This window comes from Colias eurytheme, chromosome 3 (assembly GCF_061535395.1).
Source record: "Colias eurytheme isolate Ceu_HAF_F1 chromosome 3, ilColEury1 Martin Lab GWU primary, whole genome shotgun sequence".
NCBI classification, from domain to species: Eukaryota; Metazoa; Arthropoda; class Insecta; order Lepidoptera; family Pieridae; genus Colias; species Colias eurytheme.
In genome coordinates, this window is record NC_142982.1 from 10,802,373 (window position 1) to 10,821,954 (window position 19,582).

At 33.9% G+C, this 19,582-nt stretch overlaps 1 protein-coding gene across 1 annotated transcript; it reads left to right on the forward strand.

Annotated features, from left to right (window-relative positions):
* Positions 1 to 311: 311 nt before the first annotated feature.
* On the forward strand, positions 312 to 17,531 carry LOC149909965 (uncharacterized). Its single transcript, XM_090118435.1, has 3 exons — positions 312 to 536; positions 7,061 to 7,234; positions 16,834 to 17,531. The coding sequence occupies exons 1-3, from the start codon at positions 470 to 472 to the stop codon at positions 16,920 to 16,922; spliced, it is 330 nt and encodes a 109-aa protein (XP_089974561.1). The 5' UTR covers positions 312 to 469; the 3' UTR covers positions 16,923 to 17,531.
* Positions 17,532 to 19,582: the final 2,051 nt, after the last annotated feature.

The window sequence follows — 19,582 nt, forward strand, 5'->3', positions numbered from 1 at the left end:
TTATAACTTACAAATATACGCAGTAAGTATATTGTAAAAGAAACTGGTATATTCTGATAATTAAATCATAAATAAATATGCACACCCAAATTGCTAGATGTCCTCAGATTAATTTCCATATTAAGAATAAAACAGATGTCAAAATCAGACAGCTGTGATTGCTATTCCTCTGAGTGTGATTGTGATTGAAATTTGAACAGTTCTAAATCGCAATGTGTAAAAAGCTGTCATATTTTTTCTTCAAATCGTAGTTCTGTGCTTCTTTGTCTAATAATTCTTGTGTATATTATAATAGTAAACTGATTTTTTTTTTAAATATAAAGTGGCCTTATTAAACATATAAACGCGGCGTAATTTCAAAAACAATCGATATTCAAAATTTGTTCCACATTGTGAGTGCATTGTCCAAGAAGTGAATTGTTTTTTAGATTTCACGGTAATATTTTAGCGCTTCTTTTAATTATTTAAAATGTCTGGAGTGCGTGTCGGTCGTGTGCCTAAGCGCAGAAGAGCGAATCGTGCCAAGACGCGGTCAGGTAAGCGAAGGCCCGCATGAGGTGTCTTTGCTACCGCTGTTCAAAAGTGCGGGGTTTGAAATTCGCTTGGAGTTCTTTAGATTAGCTGCTTGTACCAAACATTCAAAGTACCGTCAAACTGACTTAAAAATACTAAAATAGAGCTGAAAATGTTTTATTTATTTGATCAAGTAAAATCTGTTGTATTTTTCTTGATTTTTAAATAAAATACGTACAAATATTTTAGTTGCGCGTGTATAGCATCAAAAACATTCAATTATTTTCTTTTGCAATTTTGACAAAACAGTTATACAGATATTTATCTATCAAGAAGATATTGGTGTGTAGAGGCTATCTATGTCATATAACATGTTACTGAGCACATTTATCATTAGTGTTGGTGTATAATAATAAACATAAACAATGTATCATACATACCTACTGTCGTAAAACCTATTATAAAATTTTAGTGGCAGTTGGTTGAACATTTATAACCCATTAGTTTACATAATGTACGTTAGTCTGACCTCAATGCTTTTCTTGTATGTAACATAGTGTCATTATGATGCATTGTTATGCATAATGTTTGGGAATGGAACAACTCCATAACTATGTAAACATTATATAGTATAGAATGTAACATGTAAAATATATTATACTAGATTTCCGCCCGCGGCTTCGCTCGCGTCAAAGTTCAAAGGAAAACCCGCATAGTTCCCGTTCCCGTGGGATTTCCGGGATAAAACCTATCCTATGTGTTAATCCAAGTTACCCTCTATATGTGTGCTAAATTTCATTGTAATCGGTTCAGTAGTTTTTACGTGAAAGAGTAACAAACATCCATACATCCATACTTACAAACTTTCGCCTTTATTATAGTAGCAGGATATACAGTTTAAATACATCTTCAATGCATATATTGTCATGGAATCTTGTTTATTATGCAAAAATATAAGTAGCCATATGTATAATATTGTTAATAATATTTAGTTTTACATTTTTGATACTTTGTTTTCCACCTATAGCCAATTGAGTTTTATATGCTTGATATTTTCATGAAGAGATACAATCAGGTGACCCGCTTGCTAAAAACGTAATATCCAACTTTGAGTAACAATAACATCAGTTAATTATTATTTATGTATTAGCTAAAACATATTCCCATATTTAGTATATCATTAAAATTAGATAATTATTTTGAAACACACATTTCTCACAACATTTAGCTTAAGTGAGATCAAACTTATAACCTTTGGCAGGATTGTCAAGGTCAAAACATCTGCAGCTATATTTAATACCAGCTGTGCCGCGCGGTTTCACCCGCGTGGCTTCGCTCCTGTTGGTCTTAGTGTGATGATATATAGCCTATAGCCTGCCTCGATGGGCTATCTAACACTGAAACAATTTTTTCCAATCGGACCAGTAGTTCCCGAAATTAGCGCGTTCAAACAAACAAACAAACTCTTCAGCTTTATAATATTAGTATAGATTCTCTAAACAGGAATCTTCGCACATTAAGTCAGTTTAACGGTACCTAAATCTATTATAACTGATTTGCGTTACTGGTGTACTAACAAAGTGATTGCATTGATACAGAATGCTAAGGTGCATGAATAGAGTGATGATCACATAACCATCTGGATGCAACGGTTGCAAGGGAGGACTTCTTGGAATGAAATGGTATATATCCATTTTATCGCTCTTTTCTATTGCGCTAAAATGAGGCAATACATGTACTTTTTTAAAATTTACTAGAAACTATTAATTTTTGGATGTATTTTTTAATTAGATTAATATATTTTTTATGCGTTATGATAGCATAACCCATATTATAATATATAGTTATGTTTTTATCTAATGAAAATGACCATGAAATGGTCCTTCAATCCGGATCTCATTTGATATAAATACATAAAAGAAAAATAAACACAACTCAATACTATTGCAAAATATTTCACCATTATTATGGTATGATAAAATAAAAATTCTGTAAAGATTGTAAGTATGTATGGCCTCATTTTTGTATTTTTCCGTAGTATAGTAGGATTGTGTTTTTTATAGGTTTAAATTCTATCTATTCTATTATTACCTGATAATTTTATATTCATTATCTGTATTCTACGCTGATAAATATTTGAGAGTGTTTGGCTTTAAGTTTCACTGCATGGTGTTTTTAGATGGTATTCATTATATTGATTTTTTTCCGTTCATCTACATTCTAGTCAATTGCACGCCTCATAAGCGAAGCGTTGAGGTGGGTACTACTGTCACTTCGCGCAAAACATCTGATTTTTCAAACTTAAAATGTCTTTATGTATCATACATTGCACTTGTAAGATAATACATACACACACATATTAAGAAAAAACACTATATTTAACATTCATGATATTTTTGATGTCATTTTTGTTATTTAAACTAGTTAAAAAACAGTTTAAAAAAGTTCTGTCTTGGACGTCCGTGTGTCTGTATGTGCGGATCCTTTTTCTTGTTAACACGATAGCGACCGAAATACTTTACTAATCGAGTCTTTTTTTTTTCTCTTACGCTTGAGTATGCTCAGGAATAGAACCCTTTCATTTTTCAGGGTCTGATTCGATGTGGTTTAATTGTTATTAAATAAACAAAAATAATAATTAATAAATATTTATTAAAAAAAAATTATGAGGCGTGCACTTTTGGATTTTCCAAATTATTTAATTCTATGGGAAACAACTCAATTTTTCAGTGACACAATTTTTAACACAGCTTTTAATCATAGTTTAGAGGTGAAAAGGCAAGGTAGTAGAAGAAAAAATGTTTTTGCATTTGTACGGTATTGTAAAAAAGTATGGTACAAATTGTACCATACTTTTTTACTCAAATATTAAAGGTTATGAAACTTTTTCAGTAAAAAAAAAATGATTGTAACATTGTAGTTGTAATTTGAAACTGCTATGCACTTGATATTATCATAATACAATTTCGTTTAATTTATTTCCACTCAACATTGTGAATATCAAGTAATGTTATTATTTCCTCATCTCGCCTTTTGTTAAATTGTGAAAAGCTTACCTAAGCTGTAGTACGCCGAATTAGTACAAGAATAATTAACTACTGGCAATTATTTTACACAAGCTTTATTCTGCGTAAAACTGAAACAACGTCTTATTATATTCTAAGTGCCTGTTATTATGGTATATGGTGTGGATTACTTTAATGTAACGCTAAACCATAAGTCTGCGGTTAATTTTTCACTTCGTTTTTTTTTTATTTTGTGAAGGTACATATCGATTCCGAAAATTTTTATTTGTAGCTTTCTATATCTTTCTTTCTTTGTACCAGTTACAATGTAACGGAATGTTCATCATTTTTTATTCCCTTTTTAACTTAATATCGCTAGTTTTGCGCCCACGAATTCGCTTATGGGCACTTCTAAGGGGCGAGTAGCAGTTATCCATAAGAATTTCCATCCCCTAATTCACTCGATTTTGTTTTCGGGACAATGGTGCCGACAAGGGTAACTTGAAAGCAATTTCGTCAATATTTTTGTTTTTCACTTAATATTTTCCAATTTTCCCCATACGAGAGTCGAGAGGTTCAAGATAAATAGTTAGGTATATTTTTTTCGTTAATCGGTTAAATGATTCAGCAATTTAACAACCAAACTTGCGTGGGAAATAATTAGTATTTTGTATGAATTCTTCTAAAATACTTTAATATAATAATTGCCCTTTATTAACGACAGCATAAAGTAACATCATAAATTGTTCATGTTTATATATTGTTTCCGCTACCTAAAATAATATAGGTACGTGGTCGTGCGTCAAACGGAAAATTGCCATAAATAATTTAATTAGATATGGTTCACTTTAATATCGCCCAGGGCAGGCTTATCTATTTCTTTTTACGTCATTATTGTAGATGCACGACACCTTTATTAACTTAGAGCGGTATACTTTGATGTAAATAAATATTTTGAACATTAAAACTTAATGATTTATTGAACTCTAACTATTTAATAACTCTATTATTTACACATATCCACTCAATATATTATATGTACATACCTAGGTATATCGTAAAGAGGATAGAGAGGATTATCCGCAATATTTTGGGATGTCAGTTCTGAAAATATATTTTAACGTTTTTTCCTTCAACATAGGTTGTATTTATCCTCATTTCATATATTATATATAATATATCTAACGATCCAATTAACTACTGCTAAGTTCTGTAGGATCTTTGTTTGTTTATGTTCAGAGTTTTCCAAAAATGGCGCGTTTAATAGGTCAAGGTGACCCATTTATTTAATCGACCATGATTCCATAGCAGTCAAAATAGTCTGAGAAGTATCGTCAGAACCCTCTTAACTGTAGAAATTCCATAAGGGCGGGGTTATATAAAAGTAATTGGTTTTGTTCCCGAAAGTCGAAACTTTTATAAAGTTCAGTCATAGCTAGTGCAATATAACATACCTATCGTGAAAGTAATCTATAGGTACTAATAATATTATAAAGAGGACAGGTTTGTATGTATGTATGTATGTATGTATGGTTTTCACGCATAAACTACCGGACCGATTTTGATGAAATTTGGCACAGATAATCTTTAGACCCTGAGAAAGAGTATAGGCTACCGTTTATTGCGAAATATGTACCACGGGCGAAGCCGGGGTGGACCGCTAGTTCGAAATAATTTAGAGTACTGATGTAGCTTTAAATAAGAAACAAAAAATCGTTGTTTATGCTCCTCCTGAAAGACCTCAAAGTAGAATAACTTGTTTTTTATTCATGACATTAATAAACCTATTCGTTATCATCTCGGCATTATTGAAATACTAAATTGGAATTGTTGATTGAAGCTTGATATTTTCTAAAAGCTAAATTATACGAAAGTAGGCCAAGAGTTATCGCACTCGTTAATAATTAACTGTATTGTGTGTCAACGAGTATAAATATAGGCATAGCGATGAGATAATAGGAATGGCAAAACTTACTTTAAATCTACCTATACCGTGGTATCAAAATATGGTTTATTCAGTCTACGCAATTGACTTGGCAGTGGGTAAGGAATATACCAGTTTAATTTAATTTCAAGATCAAGGATATACGAAATCAAAGAATATTAACCTCTGATACTTACTTTGAAATCGATAAAGACACGGAAGTAAAAATAAGAAAGTACGGGAAGTGGAGATGTATAATAATTTGCGTCAATACCAACAGATAGTGAGCACTGATAAATAATTTGACAAGATCAATGACGTAAAGCTTATAGCTGTAGTGCACGAAATATGTTTACATCCTGAGTCGAGTAGTGGTCGAGTGTCGTAAAGTATTGAAGTTCTGCTGTTTATCTACATACTGGATCATTCTTGGATATTGACAACAACTTTATTGAGATTAAAATGATAAATGTTCCATTTATTTGCACTCGTATAGAGTTGTTGCTGAAGTTGCAAAACTAATTCGTAAATTTTACAAAATTATTGAAATTGTAAGCTACAAAATGGGCTAAGGAAATGCTGACGTACCTATTTATTCTGACGTAATAAGAAGCCCAACTCAACTCGGTTTAGCTCAGGAGCTAAAAGTTAGATCAACAATAATTTTCTTTATTAGGTTCCATAAAAAAAATCCCAAGAATACTGGAATAATAATTCCTACTTCTAGTCAAAAACATACCGCATAGCGCATTTATTTTGTTTTAAAATTTAAATGTTTTGTCTAAGATAAAGGAAACACCTTGAAGCGTTCACGTATTATAACGAATTCTTTAAAATGAACTATCGTGCCAACATTATTTTTGAGGTCGTCGTCTATGCATTTTTTGAGACCATTAACCTTCTCTGAACATAATAGTATCTCTTCACAAAACGTTTTAATGCTATACGACGCGGTTGGCGCAGTGGTAAGTAACTGCCTACTGAGCCGACGGTCCCGGGTTCGATCCCCGGTCATGGCAAATATTTGTGTGATGAACTCAATTATTTGTTCTTGGGTCTGGGTGTTATTATCTATATATGTATTTATTAAATACTAGCGGTCCGCCCCGGCTTCGCCCGTGGTACATATTTACGTTTTCTCTACATAAAAACCATCCTCGTACTTTAAGGAATATAATAAAAAAAGAATTATCGAAATCGGTTCAGCCGTTCTCGAGTTATGCGCTTACCAACACATTTTGCGATTCATTTTTATATATAAGAAGATTATATTTATCGTCGCCTAGTACCCACAACACAAGCCTTAATTGAGCTTACTGTGGGACTAGGTTGATTTGTGTAATAATGTCCTATAATATTTATTTATTTATTTATTTATACCTAACTGTTGAATTGAAATTCTGGCTGAATTTATGCTTAGACAATTTGCTTTGTTCCATTAATAAATACGGTTAGTCTTTACTGTAGTCGGTTTTTAATTTACCTTTCACCGTCCGTCTCGTTTATTGTAAGTAATTTCAAAGCGTATAAAATAGAAAATGCATTACACAATTACACACAGAACCATTCATATCATGGTGGTAGCGGCAGATTTTATTTCAGTGCACGTATGTTTCAGTGTTGAGAATGATGGCAATCATGCAGGACAGGAACAGTGAGGAGGTACCGCGGGAGTTCCTCGAAACTGGCCGGACGGGGCGACGGAACGCCATGCCCGACATCCTGCATCCGCAAGGCGCTGAGATGACCACAGCGGATCTGCCCTCGAGGTTACAGAACCTGGTCACTACGGGTAAGTTGTATAGCATTGAAAATTGTGTGCACTATTGTGGTGGTATGTAATCAGTTAGTCAGTTAGTCGTAGAAAAGGATCATACATTTACATTACCTATAGTGTCTATTTCTCTACTATTTTCTTGAAAGTGATTTTTTTAATGAGAAGTATCAAAGTCAGTCATTGATTCTTATCAAACGATACTTATTTCGGGAATAAATTTCAAGCTGAAAAGACGACTTGTAATATTCTGATACAAGAATTATTCCGTTTCTTATTGCTCGATCTACATCTCAAGAAACTTTTCCGTTAATAATATTAAATGGATTTAATAATGTAATATGTGTATTGACGTAGTAAATACGTGGGACGTAAGCGTGTACGACGCGACGTTCACGAGTCCGGAGAGGTGAATAAACTTCTCATCAATTTTGTCATTGGAACAGGCGAAAAAAGAGCCAATTCCCAAAAGAATCTGAGATAAAAACTCAGTACAATACTATCGACATAAATTCGCATACATTTTAATGTTTTAATACTATTTAATATAATCATTGGGGTCATATAACAGTTGGTTATAAAAATGGTTTAAATATAATAATTAATTTCACATTTGATGAAGTTACGCTTAGTGAGCTATGCATATCCGTTGAATTTTTATGAATACATTAATTTATTTTCTAGTTCATTTTAGAATGCTTTTGTACAAAAACCGAAAGCTTAAGGCTGTGTACGCGGTCCGTGCGCTGTTTGGCTCAAATATGTGATTTTTCAAACCAGATTGTCCATCAACCACTTATCTTACAAATATATGAATTACTAATAATTTTAGGAAATTTTATTGTCTATGTAGTTAGTTAAGAGTTTTTTTCAATTAATACAGTATTTCTGAATACCATCAAGATAACTGATCCGATGATTACTTGATTTCACTTTTAGTGTCAATTTCGAAGCTAAAAAAATCTGAAATTGCTGACAGATCTAACACACAATTATTTTTAACTAACTGCAAAAATCCTTATTAAAATAGTTAGTTAAAAGATTTTTTATTTTGGACTCCTAACTTACGAAATTAAAATCCGAACAATGTGAATTTTTTTAGAAATTATAGTCGACAAAATTATTATTTTCACCAAGATATTTGACTTTATTGAATATAATTTATACATATTGCAATAAAAGAATGTCTTACTTATAAGATAAAATTTAAAAAATCAACTAAGGTACCTCTATTATTTTTCTAAAATTTTTTTTAAAGTACTATAAAACACTGCGCGCGACCCGATTAAAATCAGTCGGCAGCGAGCCTTTCCAGAGAGAGGACATGTTGCTCGGCGCTCTCCTGTGGACCTATGCTGTTCATAGTAAAATGATAGCGCAAGCCGCGATCTATCGTAATAGATCGCTGAGTTTTTGACTTGCGTTAAATAGAATATGCGCTCTTAAGAAGATATTCCTGTCTTTCGTTGCGTTTTAATATTTTCTGACGTTTAAATAATATCTGTATATGAATTTGTACCGTCCACTGTAGTCGCATATTATTTCGTATTCATTGGAGTTTGTTGTCACTTTTATCGTGCATTTTTTCTATACTTTACCTTGTTTTTGTATTTTTTTAGGGACAATTTTCCCATTTAGTATGTTTTCCTTTTTCCTTCCTGTCCGTATACTATTTGTATTCCGTCGAACAGGGTTGAAACAAAATACTCTTGGACTGAGAGTAACCTGATAAATTCGTTATGTTGCTATTAGGAATTATATTCCATTTTGTATATAATCAAATCAAAATGATTTTCTTTCTAATAGGAGATTTTTTATTGGAAAAATTTCCATAGAAGACCCATAGCTGCCGTGGGTTATATTGAACTTCTACCCACATCATCATCATTAAATGATTGAACTGAAAGTTTTGCCTTGATATCCATGATCTATCGACCTACTGCCAATCTAACTACGTTGCGTGTATTTGACAAGCAGTTTAATTAAAACAAACAACGTTATCTACAATTAATTGCCCTACCTATATATTGGAAGGTGTGTACTCCTGACTAAATACGCCACAGTACATTTACAGTGACCTTGTATCACTGTCTATAGTGGAGTACTTACATGCTATAGGTATTGTTGGAAACTCTAAACCGTAAAGCCGGTGACGCAAATTACACGGTGTAACTGCTTTAAGTCGCCTGTTTTATTTATGAGTATGCTGAACAGCATTTACTGTCATTACGGCATTTCAAATGATTGGCGTATCGAAAGCTATACTGAAATTCTTCAGTCTTTCGAACTATTCTTTTTTTACATTATGTTTTGGTAGTGTAGGCCCTTCAAAATATCTCTAATAGTTCAAAATATCTCTAATTACTCGAACTAAGTACCTATTACGGGAAGTTATTTGTGCTACTTGATAAAGTTAATTGTAGTTTTTAGAGGTTACCAGAAGATAATGTTATATAGGGTGTCCCAACAAGAACGCAAGATTTAAATTTGACATAAAACGCAGATACTAAAAAGAAGATTGTGAAAACTATATTATATCGTAAAGTAGACAAGATGAGGTTATGTTTGGAACAACACATCAGGGAGATAGCCGCCGCGGCTTTGCTGGCACATACCCGATCTTTTAATGAAATTTTCAATGACCGTTTTACATAAATGCTGTGGTATTTCATTAATACAGCGTCCAATTTCGTCTTTTAAGGCTTGAGTCGTCGTTGGCTTAATCGCATAAACCATCAATTTCAAAAAACCCCTAAATCGCATGATCTAGGTGGCCAATTATGGTCCCCAAAGCGTGAAATATCACGACCGAGAAATGACTGATGCAGCAATTGTATTGTTTCTCTAGCTGTATGATATGTGGCGCCGTCTTGTTGAAACCACATCCCCTCCAGCATGCAAGACGCAAATTTTTCGTCAAAATTCGCTGCATAGTGGATTCCGAAACACCAATTTTAGGAGCTTGGTGTTGAATTGAGATGGATGGAGTTTGAGCGATATCATCACGTACAGCTGCGATATTTTCGGTTGATCAACCTGGTCGAAGGCGCGTTGTTGTCATTACATCACTAACAGACCCAGTTACAACAAATTTTTCCATAAATCTCTTCTAAAAAAAAATAACGCTTGTTGAAATGTCAAACAATGACACTTTGAATGGCGTCAAATTTAAATCTTGCGTTCTTGTTGGGACATCCTATACAAGGATTCTTTTTATATTATTTAGATGTCGTGCGAAATTTACACTAAAGTTACGATAATGAGAATCTTGTCATCTATACTTTTACGAATAAATAGGATTGGGATAGGGATTCATTATTTGGTATGAACAACAGTTCATAACAATGTATAGGCAAATATGAAATGTAAAGCCAAAGGGGATTACTCAGTCACTTTCGGGCGATAACACGAGCTAATCCACATCCACCGACGATCTCTTATTATAAAAATACTAGCGGCCCGCCCCGGCTTCGCCCGTGGTACATATGAAAAATAGATGTTGGCCGATTCTCAGACTTAAGTACCCGATATGCACAGAGAATTTCATGAGAATCGGTCCACCCGTTTCGGAGGAGTATGCAGACTAACATTGTGACACGAGAATTTTATATATAAGATATAAAGGATAGAAGAAAGCATAAAATAAAATATCATCGATGATCGATTAGTTATCAAAGTTCCTTGTGTCAAATATGATTACAGTTCAGTTGAAGCAATTCCCTTTCATACAATATGTTCAATAGTCCTCGATTCATTTCTAACAACGTAATAACTAAAGTAATATATAGGAGTCGTGTTTTCCAATCCCATTGGTCTTGTCGTCTCACAATAGAATTGCCTTTCAAATTATAAATAGACTCGCCGCTCGAACGTAATTCATCGTAATTGATTTAATATTTCTTAATTAACAGAGAAGCAATAAAAACAATGTCTCTGTGGCTACTGTTTGTTTCAATTAGTATCGATTTGTGGACTCTTTAATGAGATTTATAAAAACAATCAAATAGTATTAAAATATGTATATTATTTATATTTTATAGTTCTGAATTACAAAGTGCGAGACATGAAAGGTACTTATCCTACGGTCTGACTTTAGTTTGACTTTGCTCATAATAAAAAGTGGATATTTAATGACGATATTCAGTAAATTACCAACATTGTTATCTGTTGAATTCCTTTTTTTAAGACCTGTTTTTTATTAATTCTCGAAACCTAACAGCTTTGCCTGAATAATTTTAGTTAGTTTAGTAAGAATATCAGACAATCACCATCCCCTTAGTCAGATTTCTCATTGTTGAAGACAATAATCTTTGCAGCTATAGCATGTCTTTATTTCTTTATTTAATAGCAGTGAAGACATATTCTTTGGTCTACTGATTAGACTCTAGTCTGTTATTAAGAATCTTCTGAGACCGCACTTGTATGAAACACATCTATAATGAAAAACTGTGCACCGGTCCGTGTTGTTCATCGACCAGTGACTGATAGTGAATAGCCACTGATTATTGATTATTCACGCTGATTGCTTCAAAATTAGATCCAACCGGATGGTTGGCTGAAACATCATTATGTCCCTTACTGTAATATTTAAATATAAAAAGGTGTTCCGCTTTCACGTCGTCGCGTCGCGGGATTTCATGAATTTTATCATAGAAATGGATGATCTCACAGAGACCAATGTAAATTATTCCATATTGAAAAATAAACCTTGAAAATTTCAATGGACGAGAAATCGCCACGCAATAGCGTCTAATGTAAGCAAATACTCGCTCCGAAAGCTGTTGTTTTATTCAGGAGGACAAGTCGGTAGTTTATAGTATACTATCCCTTTTATCGATATTATGCTCATGTAACAGAAAAAGAGAGAGACCTCTTCTGATTTAATAAATGTGCTACTCGATAGGAGTTTGTACATACTTAGCTTAGTCATTTGGTCAAATATATTAACATAACTATGAATAGATTTTGCTAAGTGTTGAAGATTAAAAAGTGAAGTCCCATGTCCCCTAGTGGGGTAAGGGGCAGATGCATTATACAGGGTGTACCAAAAAGTAGTGATGAACGGAAGCTGAGAGGTAGAGGACCTAGAGGGCTATCCGAATCACCCCCATGTATGTAATGCGATTTTTCGTATTTTCGGAGTTATGACGTTTTTTTTCAATTTTTCACCTATCGCCGAGTACGATGATATTTTCACTCATGCTGACGTCAATGATTGCGGAAGATGCTTGATTTTTTTTGTGTGCTAAGCTGAAAGATAGGCCAATTCAGTATGGTAACATTTACTATCGTTATATCTTTGAATGGAATAAAAAAAAGAATTAAATGGCAAGAAAGATAAAATTACCCAATATGTTCACCACTTCAAGGGCCCGTAAAAAAATAAAATCACATAAAAAAAGTTTTCCATTTGACTTTTAAAAACTTGCTCTATCTATCAGATAGCTACCCTGAAAATTTCATTTAATTATTCAGAAGGCTTCAATCGAAAAATTTAAATCTAAATGTGGTAAGTGCAAAAATTGAATTAACTTGATGATCATTAAAACCAATAAATAGGTGTTTAATTACCAGAAATTTTTAAAATAACCCCGCTGTTGCTCAATGCAAGTGCGACATCACCGTAAAAAGTTGTCTTTTAAATGTCTGAATGCCCTTTTATCATTTTTAATGGTTTCTTCTGCTACTATGAATTTCCGGGTTATTTCGTCCAAATTGTGGCATTTTCTCAAGTAGCCGAGGTCTTTTTAGTATTCCCATTGAAACAAATCAATGGGGTTTAGGTCGAGGGACCGTGGAGGCCAGGCTTTAAGGCAGGCATCACCGGCGCATGCGCAGGCTGCAACGACCAATCCATCTTTCAGGGTATCTTTGCCCTTTAGCCTGGCCTGCACGGTCCCCGGACATAAACCCTATTGATTTTTTTCCTTGGGGATACTACAAAGACGAGAGACTGCCACAATTTGGACGAAATAACCCGGAAATTCATAGTAGCAGAAGAAACCATTAAAAATGATAAAAGGGCATTCAGACATTTAAAAGACAACTTTTTACGGTGATGTCGCACTTGCATTGAGCAACAGCGGGGTTAATTTAAAAATTTCTGGTAATTAAACACCTATTTATTGGTTTTAATGATCATCAAGTTAATTCAATTTTTGCACTTACCACATTTTGATTTAAATTTTTCGATTGAAGCTTTCTGAATAATTAAATGAAATTTTCAGGGTAGCTATCTGATAGATAGAGCAAGTTTTTAAAAGTCAAACGGAAAACTTTTTTTATGTGATTTTATTTTTTTACGGGCCCTTGAAGTGGTGAACATACTGGGTAATTTTATCTTTCTTGCCATTTAATTCTTTTTTTTATTCCATTCAAAGATCTAACGATAGTAAATGTTACCATACTGAATTGGCCTATCTTTCAGCTTAGCACACAAAAAAAATCAAGCATCTTCCGCAATCATTGACGTCAGCATGAGTGAAAATATCATCGTACTCGGCGATAGGTGAAAAATTGAAAAAAACGTCATAACTCCGAAAATACGAAAAATCGCATAACATACATGGGGGTGATTCGGATAGCCTTTTAGGTCCTCTACCTCTCAGCTTCCGTTCATCACTACTTTTTGGTACACCCTGTATATCTGTTTCTTTAGACCTCCTGTGTCCTGCCAGACCGAGACATTTTTATTGCTTCGTCTCCACCGGGAATCGAACCCAGGACCCCTCGGTTTTACGCTCACGCATCAACCACTGTACCAAGGAGGCGGTCAAAGATTTGCTAACTCATAATTATCTTTTTTACAATCTCACAAAAGTGATGGCAATATTTTAATTATACACATATGTCAAAAAATATCAGGAAAAAATACATCTTATCCTTTTCTTGACGTCAACCGTACGTCATCACATATGATTATTGATTACTGCCATTTACCGTAGGTATCTATTGGATAGTCTGCATGATATTACCTTAAAGTATTCCCTAGATGTATGCAAGCATGTCATGCGTTTACGTAAATTGTCATGCAGCATGACTGCAACGATCTAAGGGCGTATTCAGAAAGAAAGCCTGAAACTTATAAGCGCTTATCGGCGCTTGTCATGTTCATATATTTTCCTGTCAGTGCTGGTAACCCGCGCAGGAAAATATATGAACATGACAAGCGCCGATAAGCGCTTATAAGTTTCAAGCTTTCTTTCTGAATACGCCCTAAACGATCATGCGTGCATGTCAGTCATATACTTGCAGGATAGATTATATAGAAAGGTTTATCAATCAGCTATCAGCTGTTTGATGAGCAGTTTACATGGCGTTTACTTTGAATGTCGATCTAAACATTCTAAATGATCATATATGACACGTAACTCATGTTATGCTGCAATACCCTTATCTTTGCTAATTATGAAGCCCTCATCTTTGCTAGTTTAAGATCTGGTTATATTTACTTAGATAACTTCTAATATCAACAAAATTACATGAGAAATACTTCTAAAAAGTAACTCTGTCGTTTTATATACGAGTGGGTTAGGTTGATGTCCCATTTCTTTGATCAATCATAGCTAGGTCACAGTTATTAAGTTCATGTCAAAGCATCAATCAAATTACGACATTTTGCCTTTCACGGGTCATGAGGCTCTATATTTTTTTGAATATATTCCTATGCTAGCCTGATGGTATGTTAAAAATGAGGGCACGTCAAGCAGTTTTCTTGATAATTTGTTCTCTCAATTTTAATTTTCATTACATCTTGTTTTTAATGTGTCTTGCTTTTGTTCCAAATTATTTAGGACTAGATATTGGTTCACGACCATTGACCGCGTGGTTAAAGGAAAATCCTATTCCAAAACCTAAACAATTGTTTGATAAAAATTCACCAAAAAAGGTTTTAGACTTTGGCGGGAGACTGTAAAAATAAAAATACATACATAAGATAGTGAACGACGAAATCATGTTGGAATATTTGCTATTTGCTTTGATATCCTGAACTAGAGGCTAAATCAGTGATGACTCGACCATATTGTCACTCCTGTAATATCAGTTATAGGTACGTGTACATGTTTGCGTATTTACAAGACTCCGCAATGCACGTACAATGAACTTTTATCGTTTATTTGCTATGGCAGATATTATCATCGCGTGACACGCTCTAATCTTAATCCCATTGTTGAATCGCACGACTGATTACTATAACAAATACAAATACTTACTGTGCTGTATACTTAAATTCCTTCGCTTCCTGAGAATATTTTATTTAAATATACATTTTTGCCAAATTATTTGGTAACTGTGAACCAGAATCCCGGTTTGGGAACCGTATCATTGTTAATTCAATAAATAAGAAGTCCTTGTCTACTCTGATGTTTCTCTTATAAAATAACGTCTGATAATATTATATTCAGAAAGTTTCTTCGAAGATGAAGTCTTGTGGCTAATATAATTTAATAATTACATTTGTTAAAAACAGATCACGCAAGCCGCAGACATTATGTCGCGCGGACTATCAAAGGCAGTTTAGATATTTTAGATAGCCGAGAACTTTTTAAATTTTCAGGCATAAGATCCTTCTTCTAAAAATAACGAAAAAAAAAAATATACTGAAACTATAGCGCTGTTCACATGTGATGTCGAGGTCGAGAGAAATACATGATCAGAGGAAAAGATCATGATGAGAGGTCAGCATGATGTGTAAATTTCCTATATCTTGTGTTAAGGATGAATGGATTTGTATATGTTATGGAATCCAGAGATAGAAATAAAGAATAAGAAAAAATGTGACATACTAAATGTAGGTAGTTGTATAAAACCAACTTGAATACTACCTAATGGAAATTGCTCAAGACGAATTACTGTTTTTATTCAATTTGAATAATGACAAATATTGGAGACAAATTGCCGTCTCTATCCAACTTAAAGACGGATCCCAAGGAGATGGAAAACACCGGTGACACCTCTCTCGCTATCCAGATGTAATTAAGCCGACCCCACGCTGATAAGAACCGCTACTTATCTCCTTGACGCAATCGAGTGTCATATGTAATCGCTAATAGCCAATAAGCTGATTATACCCTGTATTGATTAATCATGTGACTTACATAAATACTTCATTATCGGCTTTACGAGTCCTTAACGTGGACTGATATTAGCTCTTATTGACGTATTTCATAGTGGTGGCCGTAAACATGTCAGCAGTTTGTATAGATCTAAGATGATGAATGTGAGTGACTCATGGTTCATTAATATTTATGGCATTCCAGTCCTGTCGTAGAGTCTTCTAGGTATGCGGAGTTAATTGAGTGTTTCGCTCGTTCTGAGTGATATTTGCATTTTCGAGCGTTTTTAGACTGAGACTAATAATTTGTCTTTAGGCCGAGTGATTGTCGTAGAAACTTAAAATCAAGTAAAACATTTTACACAGTTCTTAGGGAATTTTCACTCAATTTGTACATATAAATATCCACACAAGATGAATAATATACAAATTACGTTACATTAAATAAGTAAGCCGCTGTCGTTTGCTTGTCGTTTCTATGATCGCATTTGTTTCCATTGTTTCTAATATTACTGATTTGCATATATTCTCAGTAAATAATGCAAGTATTTAATTATTTCAGACCCCGACAATCCCCAGCCGGGTCCCTCGAAAGCGGACCTAGAACCGAACAAAGTCGACGAAGCGACAGCTAAAAAGGACTGCAGTTGAGCTAACTATCGCAGTCCACAGGACTACACTGGACTTGCCCAAAGCTTGTAATCTCAATTAACATAGTATTACTAAGCAATCATGTAGCCCCCCACCATAAGGATTAGACGTAGCTAGTGTAGATATAGACTTGTCGATTTTGTGTTTTGAGGCTGTCGAAATTAGTGCGTATTGGTTTTGTATTTAAGTAGGTATGTATGTTGTATGCGTTTAAATGTACGCATATTGTTGGACAATATTCGTCATTTTTTTTACTTATGCGTTAAAGTTTTTAACCGTACATATAACTGCATGTTGCCAGAAAAGTTTATTTATTATTAAACTTCAGTTTTTTTTGTCTTTTGAATATTTTTGTTAAAGTTATTGACGGTAGAATTAAAACAAATGACAGCTATGTTGGTACTGTAACAAATAAATAGTACAAATATTTTAATCGATGTTTCTTTCAAATTAAACATGTAAAACAATTATAAATTAATTGTATTGTGATATATTTGAATTGTTCCTATAAAGTTTCAAGTTTAATTAATATATAATAACTTATATTGTACATAGTGAAAAGTGAGTGTTTTCTACTTAGATGTTGACAGTTTTTATTTAATAAATTTTTTTATTTAGGGCCGATTTTTCAATGCTTGGATAAAACTTATCCGTCCAATAAAGTATTACACGATAGTATTAAAATGTCACGTAAACTGTCAAATATGGGCAATAAGAATATGTTTTCAAAATGGTAGTTTTATAAATTATTCGACAATTAAGTTTTATCCAAGCATTGAAAAATCGGCCCTTATTAGAATTTAATTGAGTTCCATTGTGATACTTGATTGTTTTTAGTTTATATATTTATTTGAATGTTAACAATAGGTGGGGATACATTTAAACTTATTTTTTAACGGAATCTGATTGTTACAAGTAAATTATTTGAAATTGTAATACCCAAGTGCTTTGTGCTTTAATACAGAATTTTTCCGTTAAATTTTTCTAGTGATAATTTATTCTCATTGTAATATAAAAAATGTGAAGGTAGTCGCAACCATAGGAGTTAAATTTTTATATAATACCCCAACTCCTTATAAATACGTAATAATTACTACGATAGTCATCTAGTGTGTATTATCTATTCATAAATGTAGTTAGTTATTTGAGTGTCTCGAATTTGTATATTTTTGCATATAATGTGATTGGAGGAGCGCCAATTACAAATGTGAAGCAATTTGTACTTGCTATCAATGGCTTATGAAAGTTTATTTTAGAATTGCACAAAATTTGGCACATTACGTATGTGTGTGTACGTTTTATTGTATTGTTATACATCCTCACTGTACCTAAAGTACATCATTGCATTGGTAGGCGCTGACTCCACGAGCGAGAGAATCGCGACGAGTCCGCCCTTATATCGTCGGATAATCTCCACGAACGAGCGATAATTCCGCCGCGTATCGTCGCGAGTCGTAACGGAATCGCAGCGTTTCCGCGGCGACTCGTTACGGTATCGCCACGTTTCCTTGAAGAGAACTACGAGAAGACCAGAGGCAACGCTGAAATGACACTGCGTTTGACAGCGCGCCCGCTGCGCGATCGTCGCGAGCGCGCGGCGGGCCCGTTGCTAGTCGCGGCGGGCTAGCGACGATGTAATGACGTTTCGCACGCTCATTGCCACTCGTCGCATCGCGGCGATAATATCGCCGTGTGGAGACGGTTCCATAGAGAGTGTATAGAAATACGTGGCACGACGATAATATCGCCGCGATTCTCTCGCTCGTGGAGTCAGCGCCTTAGTGTGACAGTGTTCAAACGTTTCAAAGTACAAATTTTTATTGTTCTTGTTCGATTGTCAGTTAGGAAAATTATTTTTATCTGGTGGCACCTAATACATAATAGTAGCTAAACGCTACAGATCGGATACTCTCCGCCTCCCGCCAAAATTAAACACTTACCTCACCCCGCACGATCACGCTTTAAATGGCCCGCATTTTTCCGTAAGGACGATACGCAACGAAGATTGACAACATTATAGTCTGTCCACTATAAGAATTGCTTTTTGACAGCTCGACGGGTGATACCAGAAGTGATGTTCAAAAGATTATCGATTGTGATACCATTTCAATTATAAATTCAAAATATTATCATAAATCGAATCAGGTACGTAAATAATAATTAGAACGTAAACGTACTAATAAGATATATAATAATATGACCACATATCTATGCATTGTATGTTAAAACTAAACTAAACTAATATTTTATTATTTATTGGTTTCTATCTTACAATTTGGTTGTTAAATTATATAACATAATAGAAGAGTTTTTCTGTATCGGATATATTTTACAGAGTATTTCTATCGATTATTATAATCTATCGACCCATCATTGAATAATTCTGTGTAGACATCACTAAGTGGGCGGGACCTGTCCATGAAGTACGATAATTATTTGTATGACATTTTAACATAGACAATACAATCCTACATAGGCGTGAAGCTGTCAAAAAGCAAATAATATAATGGACAGAGTATAATCAAATTGACTTAAAGTAATTTTATTATTTTAGATTTGTGATTATCGTTTTTCGTAGAAAATGGTTAGATATTGTGCTGTTTACGGATGTATTTCATCAGAAAAACGCGAATTTCATTACGCTAGTCACAATTAATGTG